The sequence below is a fragment of the Psittacula echo genome (genome assembly GCF_963264785.1).
Source record: "Psittacula echo genome assembly, chromosome: 3".
Taxonomy (NCBI): Eukaryota; Metazoa; Chordata; class Aves; order Psittaciformes; family Psittacidae; genus Psittacula; species Psittacula echo.
Genome location: NC_137736.1, coordinates 70,398,687 through 70,413,616, shown reverse-complemented (window position 1 = coordinate 70,413,616; position 14,930 = coordinate 70,398,687). Strand labels below are relative to the sequence as shown.

Sequence of the window (14,930 nt, the reverse complement as noted above, 5' to 3'; positions counted from 1 at the left end):
CAGCATAGAAAGAGAGAACTTGTTGGCTTGCGCCTATGTGCATGACACTACCAGAAATCCAGGGTAGGTATTTCTGATTGCTTGCTAGCACTGTTATTTTCACAGAACAGCTGAGGCTGGAAGGGACCTGTGCAGCTCATGTGGTCTGACCCACTTGTTCAAGCAGGGCCTTCTAGAGCTAGTTTCCCAGAACCGGGTCCAGACACCTTTTGAACTTCTCCAAGAGTGGAGACTCCATGACCTCGGGGCAACCTGGGCTCAGTATTCAGTCACCCCTACTGTGAAAAAGTATTTCTTGATGTCCATGGGAACCTCTTGTTTCCGTTAGTGATCTTTGCCTCTTGTCCTGTCAGTAGGCACTGCTGAAAAAAAGGCTGCATTTTTCTTTGCGCTTTCTCTACAGATATTTACACAGATACAGGAAATCAATCCCCAAGTGCCTCCTGCCCTTCCACCCCCCAAATACTTTCTCTGTGCTGGACAGTCCCAGCCTTCTCATCCTTTCCTTATAAGAGAGATGCTTCAGTCCATCAGCTTTGTGGATCTTCACTGGACTCTCTCCAGTACATCCATGCACCTCTTGTATTGGGGAGCCCAGAACTGTACGCAGTACTCCAGGTATGGCCTCCCCAGTGTAGAGGAGGAAGATTGCCTACCTCTACTTGCTGGTAGTATGTCTAATGCAGCCCAGGATACCATTAGCCCTCTTTGCATCAAGGGCACATTGCTGGCTTACATACAAGCTGATGTCCACTGGGATGTGCAGGCCCTTTCCTGCCAAGCTGCTTTCCAGCTGGGTGACCCCCAGCAGGTACTGGTGCATGGGTTTTATTTGTCTCCATGTGCAAGACTGCAGTTCTCCTTGTTGAACTTGTTGAGGTTCCTGACAGACCATTTCTTCAGCCTGTTGAGGTCCCTCTGCATGGCAACACAACCCTCTGCTGTATCAGCCACTTCTCCCAGTTTGATGTCATCTGCAAACTTGCTGAAGGTTCACTCTGCCTCATCATCCAGGTCATTAATGAAGATGTTGAACAGAATTCAATCCAGTATTGACCCCTGGGGTGCATACAGGTTACTGGCCTCCAGCTGTGCTGCTGATCACCACCCTCTGGGCCTGGCAGTTCAGCAGGTTTCAATCCACTTGACTGCTCATCCAGCCCATAGCTCAACAGCTTCTGTAGTTTAGCTGAAAGTAGTTTGAGGTTAAGCCAGGAAATAGCAGCCTAATTTTCCAAAGAAGATAACTAAATTCATTTATAATTGGAGAAAAGTGTTAGTGAATTCTTTCTATGGAATAAGCAGGTGTCTTTGTTTTACTAGACAGGAGATTTGAAAGTCTAATCCATAATTTTCTGCTCGAAGAGCTATTCTAGAGAACTTAATTTTACCTAAAAACCCCAAACCAAACTCAAAATACCCCTTGGATGTGGGTTTTTACTTAATGCCTTCTTGGTTTTAGTGAGTCCGGACTTAAAAAAAAAAAAAAAAAAAAAAAAAAAAAATCCAGTCTTTCATGTGTATCATAAGGATCAGTATTCAGAAGTTCAGAGTTCAGGTGTTTTAACTCTGAACTGATCCCCACTGAAGTAGAGAGTGCCCTCTGGTGTACCCTTAGAAGAGCCCTTGGTCTGTAATAGAGAGGCACATGCTAAGCAACCATGTGAAAAACAAACTGGTTCTACATACCTTTGGTCTTTGACAGCTTAACTTCTGTAACACAGTTGCAATTTGATTTTTTTTTCCCCACTTGTTTTCAAGTTGTCGTGGTTTTGCATAATGCACCTTTTGAAGAGCAATAGGTAACAACCGGCTAAGGGGTAAAAAATTTCTTCATCTCCCTGCTCTGCCATACTTTTCTCCAGTTTCAAGCAAGAAATACATTGTGCAGATATTGATGAATACTAACTTCATTCTTTTTCAAATGAATGAGTATTGCTGTAAAAATGAGCAATCTTGCACAAATTGTATACATCTTAAAATTGATACAAATTCCATATGCACATTCAGCTGTGTATATGAAGATGTGCGTGGTGTTTATTAAATGGAAGATGAGACCTGAGATGTGCTCCTTTAAGGAGCTTTTTCCTGTTGTTACTTTTCCTGTGAATGCTTAAAGGTACAAGTAACAGTAGTTCATGTATCTTTTCTATATAAAGTACCAGGCGTTGAATCATCAGGCAGAAATCTAAATGTTTGAACAAAATTAAGTTGCCTGTTAACTAAGCTCTTTTAAGAGGTGATTGTGTGGAGGGCACTGTGGTTGTTTATGTGTACAGTCTGTATTTCTGTTAAAAGTAAACTCACTGAGGCTTATCAAGCTGTGCACAGAGTACACTGACCAAAGTGCATATCCTGTATGCTTCCAAAGTTTTTGATATTGGTTTTTGGTTTTTTGTGGGTTTTTTTTGTTTGTTTTTGTTTTTTTCTTGTTTTGTTTTGGAATAGTCAAAGGGAATCTTTCTCAATTAACTTGGAAGTTTCCTTAAAGTCATATTTTCAACAGATAATATGCTCACTCTTGGCCTTCCTTTGGCTATAGCCCTATATATTTTTCTAGGTATATATAAAATTAAATCCTGTACACCAGCAATTCTGTTGCTGTGGAACAATTATAATGAAATTTGAATAAGAAAACAGATTAAAGCTGTGAATTGTGAAGAATTGCCTTTCTTCTCCTTTATCTCTAGTGATGAATGTTTCTGTAATGGCAATGACAGTGTCATTCTGGGATCTTCTGGTATCTACGGGGTTGCCAAGTTCTACGAATGATGCTAGTGTTTACAGATGGAATAGAGAAAAGAAAGAAGGTGTCAGTCCATCTTACGGTCTTGTGATAGTTTAGTTAAATGTGATAAGCACCTAAACCTTATTTATCCCATGAAATAAGTTTGATGTCTGTAGAGAAGAATGCACCTCTTTTCCTATAACCTCTTTTTCAAAAGGAGGATGCCTAGATGTGAAGCGCATTGTTTTCCTTTAAATGATCATAGCTTGTAATGCTTGCAGAATCTTATGAGACAAAAATCACCTAGCTGAGAGAATGGGGAGATGACATTTTACTGTTGATGGTTTAGTTACATAGAATTAGGCTCTTAAATGAAAGTGTTCATCCATGTAAGTGGGATTTTATTAATCTGATTACGTTTGGCTTGACACTTAAACCAGAGTAGTAGCCTTGTCATACAGTGGCGGCTTGAGAATGCAGAGACTGTTCAGGTGCATAACTCCAAACATCTTGCCAAGTAAGATCAAAGAGGACTTTCAAGAATGAAATCCTGAAATATTAGAAGAATATTTCTAGGAAAGCAGGTTTCTTTCTTAGGAAAGTATTAATCTCAATAGAGGGGATGTCTTTTAAAAAAACACTGCATGCTACTGATTCAAATTTTTGTGCTGAACTAACTTCTTAGGCATCTTAAAATGCTTGGCTTGCTTTAATGAACTGCACTGTTGCTTTCTGGCATTCTAATTACCTTAGACAGCTCCATACGTGACTTCATATTCTCCACTACATGTGCTTGCTTCCAGAAACCTTTCTGTCATGCTCTGGCCTAGGTCTTGCTGAAGTCTTAGGTGTACTGCTTGGTCATCCACTTCGTGCTTTAGAATCGTATGTACAGGATAGTTCTTGTGAAAGCTACATTTGATGTAGATTAGTGATCTAAACTGGGTTTAAAAAAACATATGTAAACATGAATTTTGTGGTTCATCTGCAATTGCATATTAAGTAGCTGGAAAAATTAAGGGAATATTGACGTCACTTTCTGTTACCAGTATTCAGTAACCCATAGTAAGCTGTTGATCTGCTGAACTCTTAAGTTCAAATAAAATTGTTCTGCATCAATGTTCTTGAATAGTTTCAGAAGTGTAGTATTGAAGTCCGTTATTTCAAGGTTTACATAGCAATTTCTAACAGTCACTTTTTACTCACTATTTAAGTAACCTGAAATAACTCCATCTTGTGCACAAGATTTCACTTCATAATGCAACACCAACCTGGTTTATGGGAAACATTCCCACAAATATGTTTTTGAATAATTGGCATAAATAATTAAATTGCCGTGGCAATTGGGCATGCAGCACAGTATTGTGCACAGTGTTGCAGCAGAGTAACAGTATGTAGAGGATTTAAACTGATCTGCTCTGTGAAACAGCCTGTTTGTAAAATAATGGGACATGTGTCCTCTCTTGCTCTTTTAAAAACTTCAACATTAAAACCAAACCCAACAAAATAGCCTCCCTCAGCAATTGTAATGTTTTAGAAGCAATGACTGAAATCTAATGCTGGCTTATTTGATAATTTATATGTAAACCATTTTGGGAAATGGACTGAAGAGCATGGTCTAATATCAGTTATGATTTTCCTTTTAAAAAGCAGTAGCTGATTTTCTCATGGTAATCCTTGACTAGTGTAGCATGAACTCAGACTACTCCTATGCTAGCATATAGGGTTTAAAAAATGTCTTGCTGTTATGTCTACTTAATTTGAGCACAGACACAGGTAAAACTGTAAAGTCTGTAGCAGCAAACTGGAAAACAGTTGACTGTGGATGCTTCAGCTAGTTCAGGAGGCACATGGAAAAAATACTGTCTCAGCAAATACCTGAGCATGGCATGACTCATGCTTTTTTTTTATCCTATTGGGGTATTATTTTTTTAGAATTCATTCATCTTTATTAATTTGCTTGTTCCTAGATTTGTAGGATAGAATCTCTAACTGATTTTTTTCCCTTTGCCTTTTAACCGAGTTACTTGCTTTTTTATAAACAAACAAACCCCCCACCTTTCTGATTCTCTAACTAGTATCATGTAAAATCATATGAACACAATGTCAAATGTGCTTAATTTTCGTCTTTGTCTTTACACCCAGTATGCTATTTTAATATTTGCATCCATGCATTGCTTAAAATAAAAACTTAAAGCAGTTCCTGAATTCTTAATGACTAATATCTTTTCAGAATCCTTACTCAGTGTATGCATTGCTCAGAGTAGTTGCTTGCTATGATTTCACTTTTATATAGCATCAGGAAAAAAATATTTACTGTATCCCTCTCAGTATGTGTCTCTTCCTACCTACAGGATGTCCTTACTGTTCACTATCATCTGATACCATCACCATCAAAAAGTAAAAATGGCAGCAAAGACAAAGAAAGAGAACAGGAAAAAGAAAAAGATGTAAAAGAAGAATTTGCTGAAGCTTTAAGAGATCTAAAAATACAGTGGATGACCAAGTATGTCTGCTGTCATGACTACACAAGCTTGAAGCAGCTGTACAAAAAAATAGCCAGAATCTGTGCTTTCATGCTATGTCCTCCTCTCTTCTAGACTGGATACCACTGACATTTATAATGAGTTGAAAGAAGCATTTCCTAATCATCTTCCATTGTATGTTGCAAGACTTCATCAGCTGGATTCTGAAAAGGTCATTTAATACATTTTAAACTGGTTTGTCTCAATACTTCTGTGTAGCCTAAACAAATGAATCTTTCTTCCTACATATTTGGTCTTGAAGTGACTGCCAAAGCTATAGTAAATACTATAAAGCAGAAATCCTTAATTAGATTGACAGCTGCTTCCCTAACTGTGGGATTTACTTAATCCCACAGCAAAATGAAATAAGTGTATGCCTTCCTAATGTGTTTGCTTATCATTTACTCCTTGTTAAATTAGACACATTGTAAGTTTTCTTACTGGTTTCAGCTGTAACAATATTATTCTAAATGGGGGTTACAGAGACAATCACACATCCCATTCTACTCCTCTACTGGTTTGGTAATTTCTTCTAGCAGAATTGCTCAGTCACCTGAGGACAGTAACCCCTTGAAATGACACAGCTAAATCCACCATCTGTCACTGTCTTCAAAAATTAGGACCATGATTTCATAGTGCTAAACACCTTTCTTATTCTTCTTCTAGGAACGAATGAAAAGACTTGATGAAATTGTTGAAGCTGCAAATACTGTAATTTCTCATATTGATCAGACAGCATTAGCAATATATTTTGCCATGAAGACCGATCCCAGGCCTGACGCAACTACTATAAAAAAGTACCTACCCAGTAAATAATTTTCTTGCATCCTATTTCTGTAATTTACGTACTTCATCTCTGCTGATAAGAAATGGAATGACTATAACTTTGTTGAATAACTTGTGCTATTTTTAGGGGTTCAGGTAATTTCAAATTTGACTGCAAAATTATTTTGTTCTTTTATATCTCTAGAATGTAGGAACACTGAAACCTGCACATTTTTACTTAGAAATAGTAAATAAACAAGGGTGCTTTCAGGATTTAAATGTGTCAGGAAAATGCAGTTTTGTATAAAGATCAAGCCTGATACAAGTTTAAGCTACTTTGTATCAAAATTAATCTCAGATCAGAGGAACCACTAGAACATCAGTCTAGAGGTATGTGTTTTGAATGCTACCTGCCTTTTCATAATACCTTGCAACCTTTTGGATCTGTATTTGAAGACAAAATTGACAGCAGTCTAAGAAGTGACAGTTTTCATTTGTGAAAAGCATGACAGCTATACTTCAGAGTATTTTTGAGGCCTGTTGTTCAGGTTTAGATTGTTCCTGTGAATTACCAGCATATATACTTAGGAAGACAGTATTTTGACTGTAACCTTAGTCTGGAGAATAACCAGTGGATTTCAAGTGTGTGACATGCTGCTGGTTCAGTCACAAATAGAGCAGCAGATATGAAAATTAGTCCCTTAAAATGGGAGATGCATACTTGTTGATTATTTTAGATAAAATACCAGGTTTCAGTTCTAAAACTAGGTTCTATCTATGCTGAATATTTGTGTGTAATTCTAGAATTGCTGATATGAAAGGAAAGCTCAAACACAGTAAATTCATTCTAACACCATTTCTTGGTAAGTTGACCTATTAGGTCATGTGGTTGAATCTAACATCTGAAATTGAACACCAGATTCAGTGGTGCTTTAGATGGCTGCAATTCCTTTGAAGTCGACAGACTTGTATCTGTTTATGTTAGTGGTGGATTTGACTCTCACTGTTTATAATGCCAGGAACTATAAAGCTGTATTTCTAGATGCTGGCTTATTCAGTTTTAGAATCCTGAGTTGCCCTTGCCTCAAGAAGGCATTTCAGACTTACAAGAATGATTGAGCTTGTTTAATGCATAGTGTCTTTAATTTTTTTATTATATTAGTTTATTTAAGTAGCTGTGCTTTAATTTTTCTTTTTTTGTGCTGGTTTTCGTTTTATGTCTACTAACTGCTGCAAACATTTTAGCTTAAGCTCAATATAGCACTGATTCTGTTCTTAATGAGGTAACTGCAAAAAGACCTAATATTTTGCGTACTGTTTTCTTCTAGTGAAATGGAAAAACAGAAGACTACTTTAGTGGATGCACTTTGTCGAAAAGGAAGTGCGCTGGCTGACCAGCTTCTTCATCTGCAGGCCCAAGAAGGGGCTGCTTCGAGTGATGCAGAAGGCAAAGATGAGGATCATGAGAGCTGCTCTGAAGCTTTGACAGAGACATTCTGGGAAACAACAAAATGGACTGATCTTTTTGACAGCAAGGTAAGAGAGCAAAGCAGAATTTTTGGATTTTGCATGTTGGGTTTTTTGATGGTTTCTTCTGGAATTGTGCACCGCCTTTGTGTGCACAGCCTCATACATTTCTCCCTTGTACTTTTTCATGTTGTCCCGTATATTGTGCTTCCCTAATGACCTTTTTTCCACAGAGGTTTTGCCAAGCCTGTCAAATCCATGGTAAGCCCATCTCCATGCATGTGAATGTAGAGGTTAAGGGAAGGGTGTAGAAAAGTACCAGATATCTGTGAAAATGCTACTTGCTTTATTGAATTGCTTCTTTCTGTAATTTCAGGGAATATTTTTGATTAACCTCTACGCTGTTCTAGCTGTACACGCAAAGAAGTGTGCAGCATCCCTACTCTGTTCAGTCCTGCATTTTGTAGCCTCTTCTACACTATGGACAAGAGAAGTTTTATGTTTTGCTGTCAGTAATGTTTGTAGAGGTAAAGGAGAAACCCTTGGAAAAAATTGCGCTTATATATTTATTAGTACAGATTTCCCTATCATTTCAGGGTTCCTAATCCTGAGATTTAAATTTCTGTCTGTTTCATTCAGGACAGCTATTCCAGAAGAATAAAACAATCCATTGTATGTGATTAGTTATGCAGCTTTTAATTTACAGAGTTTATTACTTTTTACGTTTAACTGTTGAGTATTAATTAGTTGCTGTACTTAACTCTAACATGTAGCTGTGTTTTAGTTGAAGGTGAAGTGACCAATATGTTTGTTTATAATTCAGTTAAATTTCCAAAGCACTTCATATAGTTACAAACAAAAAACTTTAAAATTAAAAAAACCTGCTTCATTTCCTTGGCAGTAAATAGTCTTCCCAGTAAGAACTTGTGCTTTAGCTGGAGGCTTGAACAAAAAAGTTGATGGTGGTTACTCTCACTTCTTTTAATGTAAATTTTCCTGTACACCTACATCTTCTCAGCATATCTCTTCTAATCTTTACCCGATTATAATATCCTGTGGTAGCAGATTTTGTGCTTTAACCATGTCGTCAGGCACATGATTTTCCTGCTGTCTGTTTGTAAATACAGTAGTGGTATAGTGACCTCTGGTTTGATTTTTCTTTTTCTTTTTTTTTTTTTTTTTTTTTTAAAAAAAAAAGCTGACAGGGATAATTTCAGTGGAAAAACAGCCAACATAGACATTTTGTTGGGAGTTTATCACTTTGTTACAGGTTGTTTTTCTTCTAAGACTGATATTGGTTCCTGGCACTCATGAGTTGTGGTCTCTGGGCCTGGAATGTGTAACTGATTTGAATTGCGCAGGTCAGATATTGAACCTGCCTCTTTGTTTGCCTTAACCATGGATTTGTCTAAGTGCGTATTCAGTTTTTTCTCTGAAAATTGATGTCTCCATATAATTGAATTGGTACTGAAAGGCCTATAAAACTTTTTAGGTCTTTATAGTATTTCACATGGAAATAACTTCCATCCTGTTTACGCAGTATGTTTGTCTGCTTTTTCCTCTTGGTTTTACTAGTCAAATTGAGATATAAAATGATTGACTGTCATGAGCCCTACACAGTCACTTTCTCTCTCCCCTGCAGCAGGAAGGAGAACTGGAAACATAAAGCTGTCTTTATCTCAACCCATGAGTTGTCTCAATTTAATAGGTAAAGTAAAACCTGCATGCACAAGCAAAGCAAAAGCAAAGAGTTCATTCACTACTTCCCATTCGCAGGCAGAAGTTCAGCTATCTCCAGGACTGCAGGGCTCCACCACACATAACGGTTCCTTGGGAAGTAGCTCTACCTTAACTCTGAACATCCCCACTTCCTCCTTCCACATTTCTTTTATTGCTGAGCATGATGTCTTATGGGATATCGCTTTGGTGCTGGCTGCATCCCCTCCCAACAACTTGTGCAACCCTAGCCTGCTCGAATGGGTTGCCCAGGGAAGTTGTGAATGCTCCATCCCTGGTGGTGTTCAAGGCCAGGCTGGACAGAGCCTTGGGTGAAATGGTTTAGTGTGAGGTGTCCCTGCCCATGGCAGGGGGGTTGGAACTAGATGATCTTAAGGTCCTTTCCAACCCTAACTATTCTATGATTCTATGATAGAGCACTGTAGTGATTTTTTGCTGATAACAGATTTGTGGGGAAAAAAACTGGGTTTTTTTTTTCCTTTATTGCTTCCTAGAAGTTTTACGCTTGCTGCTGTTCATATTTTTTTCATTTCCTTTACTAATAGATGTCATGTTCATCTAGTAGTTTTCTTAGCAGCTGGCTGTAATAATGATAAAAATGTTTTCTGCCCTAGAGATGGGCCAATGGGATGTTTTAAATATCTGCAGTGGCCTTTGGTCATCTTCCTTTGCAGCTTCTTCTGTCTTTTTGGAAGAAACAGTTGTATAAACCTTCACCTTGGTGTTACATGCAATATGCTGTTGTATTTCTGGAGTATTTTGCTATTTTAAATACAAATTGAATAGCTTAGTGCAAGTAATTTTATTTCACAAACTATTAGAGGAAAATTTGGAATTCCCCCATTTAAGGGAAACCAGACTATTCACGTAGCTTGCTTCCTTTGAGATGGGAAGTTTAATGAACAATGTAATGTTTAAGGCTTCAAAACAGATTCAGTCTAAGAAATGAGAGGTTTTTTGATAGGGTAAGGGTAAAAGTTTCTCAGTCCAGCGGACTTGTTTGTGCTTGGCAAAATTCACCTTGGTAGGAAATAAGAAACGATGGCTTTAACAGCCTTTTTGTGATGCTACTCTGGACTGATAAAATGAAGTGTTGTGACATGGCTTTATCACCTAACCTTGCATGACTCACTTGCCTTTTTGAGGGAATAGAAGAGATTTGGAAGGAGGAAGGGTAGAGTGGAGTAATGGTGGAGAATCTGGGATAGACCTCGTATGAATGTCCTTCAAATGAGTCCTCAAGAGGCAGCCAACTTATTCTAAAGCACTATGTTGGAAGCAAAAATGTGGAGGTCTTCCTGTATGTGAACATGGTTTTGTGGCATTGACACTTGAAAGATGGAGCGCAACTGGTTAAGAAAGGATAGAAATAAGACACTTGAATACTGCACTGAACATTCAAGTATATATGGCTTTGGATAGAAACATTGCTTTAAGTTTTTTTACCTCTGGGTTTCCTGTAAGTCTCAGATCATCCAGATGTCAATAATTAAAAGATGAAGTAAATTTTTGAAAACAAAGACCATGTTTTCTTCTATGTTGTTTTCAAAGATGAATCAGGAACTTGATCACTTCTCTGTGCATTTCTCCCCACCATCTCGTAAAACAAGTGCTATCACTTGTTTCACCTCTCTTCTGCAGATGTAGTACCTGTGTTGCCACAGGACATTTGTTAGTTCTTTTGAATTGCCAGTTTTCCACTGAAATATCATACTTGTCCCCATATTGCAGCAGGTATGTAGGAAAGCTGGTGCTGACCTTTGATAGTGATTGCATTTGTTCCCATTTTCAGCTATTCTGATTAGATCGCTTGTCTCTGAAGATTTGAGTGAAACATGAAAGAAAATATTTATGCATGCACTAAAGTGGTTCAAATAACCTCCCAGTTGAGACAGCTTTATGCAGCAAGTATTTGTCTGATTATGCTAACACATTTGTGATAGTGGTTTAGGGGTTTTAGTAATGGAATATAAGACATGCAATTTTTCTTATACCTGGAACATAGCTTTAAAATTTGTAGGCCCAAATCCCCAGGCTCAAACAGAACTGCTGCAGGAGAGTAGTAAGATATTGCCTGTTTGTTACTGGGAATGTTTCATCTGAGAATTTAATGCCCTTCAACCTTTAAATTAACTGGAAAGCAAAAAGTCACATCTAAAACTAAGTTTAAAAAAAAAAAATGAAAGGCCTTAACCTTTCTATCTTGTCTATTAAACATCTTTGGCTGGATTGTTTTTCATATTGCTGTTTGCACTGTCAGATGCAGCTGTCTTTTCCAGCTGATCGTGTTCAGTCGCTGCCAAAATTTTGTTGCTGAATACTTGATTCCCTTAACTCCTCTCCATCTCTTGAAAATATGATGAGTCAACTTTTTTATATGAATATTGCTTTTATTTGTAGTAGTCTAGTCTATAGAGCAGATAGAAGCCAACAACCAAAGCTAAGAAACCTTAGTTTATTACCATAGATGTATTAAACCTGAAAAAAAAAAATTTCCTGTTACTAGTATTTTAATTATTTATAAATAGATATATTTTGATCAACTATTGTAATAATAAAGTAACTGATTATACAAGTCTTTGTTTTCCTCTCAATAGGTAACAGTATTGGGATACTAGAAAAGTTTAATTAGGTAGTTTAGCATTGCTGGATTCAAAAAGTGTTTTCAGGCTTCTGAATACTTTAGCCCTGCAAATGGCAAATGTCTGAGGAGAGATGGTTTCAGCATCTTACTGTCCTAACTATGCATCTTTCTGTAGCCAATGGCAGGTTAAGCAGCTATGTAGGACATGGACATCCAACCTCTTCCATGGGTCTGGCTCTTCACACACTTAGCATTGCAGGCCATTGCCTTGGGGAATAAAATATCCATCAGTGATTCCCACCGCCTTGCCAGTATCCTCGAAGTATGCAGTGTCTTTTCTTACAACCCTTTGTTTATCGCTCTTTGGCCAATTTCTGGGCCTCATCACTTGTCCTGTAAAAGCTAGTCTTAATTATGTCTATTGAAATTATGAAATAACACCAAATACTTAGAATTCATTCCTGTTCTTTCATCTAGCAACAGCTTTTAGATACTGCAGACTGTTTTACTTGCTGTTATTATACATTCAAATAGCAGCTGTTTTCTTGGTTACATCTTAATAGCACTCCAGTTTATATTTTGTTTACATGTATCAAAGAATTATATTCTTCACTTCTGTGATCTTTTAAAGCTTGCAATATTTTAATTTAAGGCTTAATTTGACCAATATGTGTATAAGATATAAAGTAGTATTTCTTACCTCACATATTTTGTTTGTAAACCTATTCGATATTAAGCATCTCATGCATTATTCTTAACTTCTGAAGTGCTAATGAACCTTTAGTATTTTTACTTAACTTATATGCAGTGGATTGGGCTGGGTTTTTTTTCCAAGCACTAAAACAGAAATTATTGTCTTTTATCAAGAGCTCTTGGAGCACTGTTTTCAACCTTTTGGTCCAGCAGAGAACTTTTCTCTCATTTAGAAATACCCAAACATTTATTTGGCCAGAGCAAGGGTGTTTCGTAAAATGCTTTGTTTTCTTGCCGCAAAAACTCTAGGAAGCCCTGTTACGAAAGAAATGCTGTCAAGTGGCTTTCCTCCTGCCTTTATCACTGATGTTCAATAACCATTCAAAACTTACAGGGTCAGGTAAGAGCTTTCTTCATAGAGCAGTGACATTATTTCTGGATAGCCTCCAATATGTTATATTTGCTGAGAGCTCAAATGCATTTTTCATTTTACTTTTTATTTGTTATGTTTTTGTTTTGTGGTTCTATCATCTTTTATAGAAGGGAATTACTGTTTTCTTTATAAGCTTATTTTAACGAACTAAAGCTGCTTATGGATCCACTGAGCAGTTATTCGAAAGTGTTTGCTAATGTGTTTTGCTTTAAGAAAATATCCAAAATAATTGGATGGAGAATGCAGCATGCAAAGTATTTTTCCAATAGCAATATTTGGAAAATCTCTATGTGAATGGTGCTGTATGCTCATTGTTGCATATGTGTGTGTTTTAAGCTATGATACTTAAGTGTGAACACCTCAACACAACAAAAAAAGTACTTGAAGACATAAGAAGAATGAGCAACTCAAAGTGCTCGGCATATACTTTAGAGCTTCAGAATGACATCTTTATTTGCTTGATAATTAGTAAATTATTTCTGGTTTTGGTTTGGTTTGGTTTTGTTAGCTCAGTTTGATCCTGCAAAGCTTTGTGCATGTGATTGACATTCAGTGGCAGTGTTGAGGCAGATAAAATTAGGCAGGTTCTTCAATCCTTGCGGGATTCAGGTCTCAGATTCCTTAATGGTTTAGGTTCTTATGATTGTTATTTTTTTTCTTTGCTTTAATGCAAAATATTTATTTCTGAACATCCTTGAAGTGTGTTTGTTAGCTTTTCTTAAAGGGATATTTTAAGTGGGCATTGGGAAAATGTAACTTTTGTTTGAGGAGTCAGAGGAAAGGAAAATAATATAAGAAGTGAGGGGAAATGAATAGCAAACTAATATGAGATTTCATAAACTTTGCCAACAACTTTGTTAACCAACTTTGCTGGTATGCCACTCTTCAGTAAAAAAATAAAAACCCCTTTATTTACTATGAGTGTTTGTCCTGGTTTTGGACAGTGGAACAGGACAATGTTCCAAAGGGAATATATGAAACCATGTCTTGATTGCACTAATTCTTAGCGCTGTAACTGGTGAAGTGGTATGAACTATCTTGCAACACGCTGAACACTTTCAGTGCTTGGATGTTAAGAACCTGATTTATTTTACATTAGGTCTTAAATAGACACATTTATTTGCACATGTTAATTATAGTATTGATGAATATTGTAAGCTGTCTCTAGAATTAATGTTATCAAAAGGAAGCTTTTTTATAATCTCTTCTTAATAAATTACCAATAGCGAGGAGTTGACCCCAAACTTGAGTCTTGTCTTCATGCTTACTTGTCTTCATTGCTTGTTTATAATTATGTGCATTTCTCTGTGTGTGTGTGTGTGTGTGTGTGTATCATTCACTATGTATGTTCATACTTGTTTCTATAGTAAGTTTGTGACTTACTAGGAATCAAACTTCTCAGCTGGGTCTGTTTCTGTGGGTCAAAGATATACCTGCCTGGTTCTTGATATTTTCTTTTTTTCTTTAATACCATACAATTGCATCTAGAGAATGAAAATCCAAAGAAGGTAGAAGTGTGATGAATAAAGAATTAGAATAGTGACATCTGTGTTACATAAGATGTTCTGGAGTCAAATACGTTCATGAAGTCAGAAATAGTCTCTAGAAAGTTCATGTTTATAATTACTCCTGTGAATTGTCTGTTTTACTGCAAAAAAAATGCAAACTATCTTATGTAAATGTTGTACTTTGTTTAAATCACTTCTGCTACCTGAACAGAATCTGCTATTACTTGTTAAGCCTGCTAACATTAAAATATTGAAGTATCTGATTGATTTGTTTTCACATTGTAGGTTTTGACTTTTGCCTATAAGCATGCATTGGTAAATAAAATGTATGGGAGAGGTCTCAAGTTTGCCACAAAACTTGCAGAAGAGAAGCCAACGAAGGACAACTTGAAAAACTGCATCCAGGTAAGGTATATTTGGTAAAGGAATGCACTATGTTCATGCTGCATAAGCTTTTTAAAGTAAGATACAAGTCTTTCTGAATTTTTGG

The 14,930-nt window shown here is 36.9% G+C and overlaps 1 protein-coding gene across 2 annotated transcripts in view; it reads left to right on the top strand.

The window, feature by feature from the left end:
• TPP2 (tripeptidyl peptidase 2) overlaps positions 1-14,930 on the top strand; it is a gene marked incomplete at its 5' end in the record, with an annotated part of 53,249 nt that overhangs the window by 37,184 nt on the left and 1,135 nt on the right. For both annotated transcript variants that reach the window (XM_080612358.1, XM_080612357.1), the window contains 5 exons: positions 5,083-5,234; positions 5,329-5,425; positions 5,920-6,050; positions 7,347-7,554; positions 14,726-14,845. In XM_080612358.1, coding sequence (XP_080468484.1) covers positions 5,083-5,234; positions 5,329-5,425; positions 5,920-6,050; positions 7,347-7,554; positions 14,726-14,845 — 708 coding nt within the window. The remainder of the gene's footprint in view (positions 1-5,082; positions 5,235-5,328; positions 5,426-5,919; positions 6,051-7,346; positions 7,555-14,725; positions 14,846-14,930) is intronic.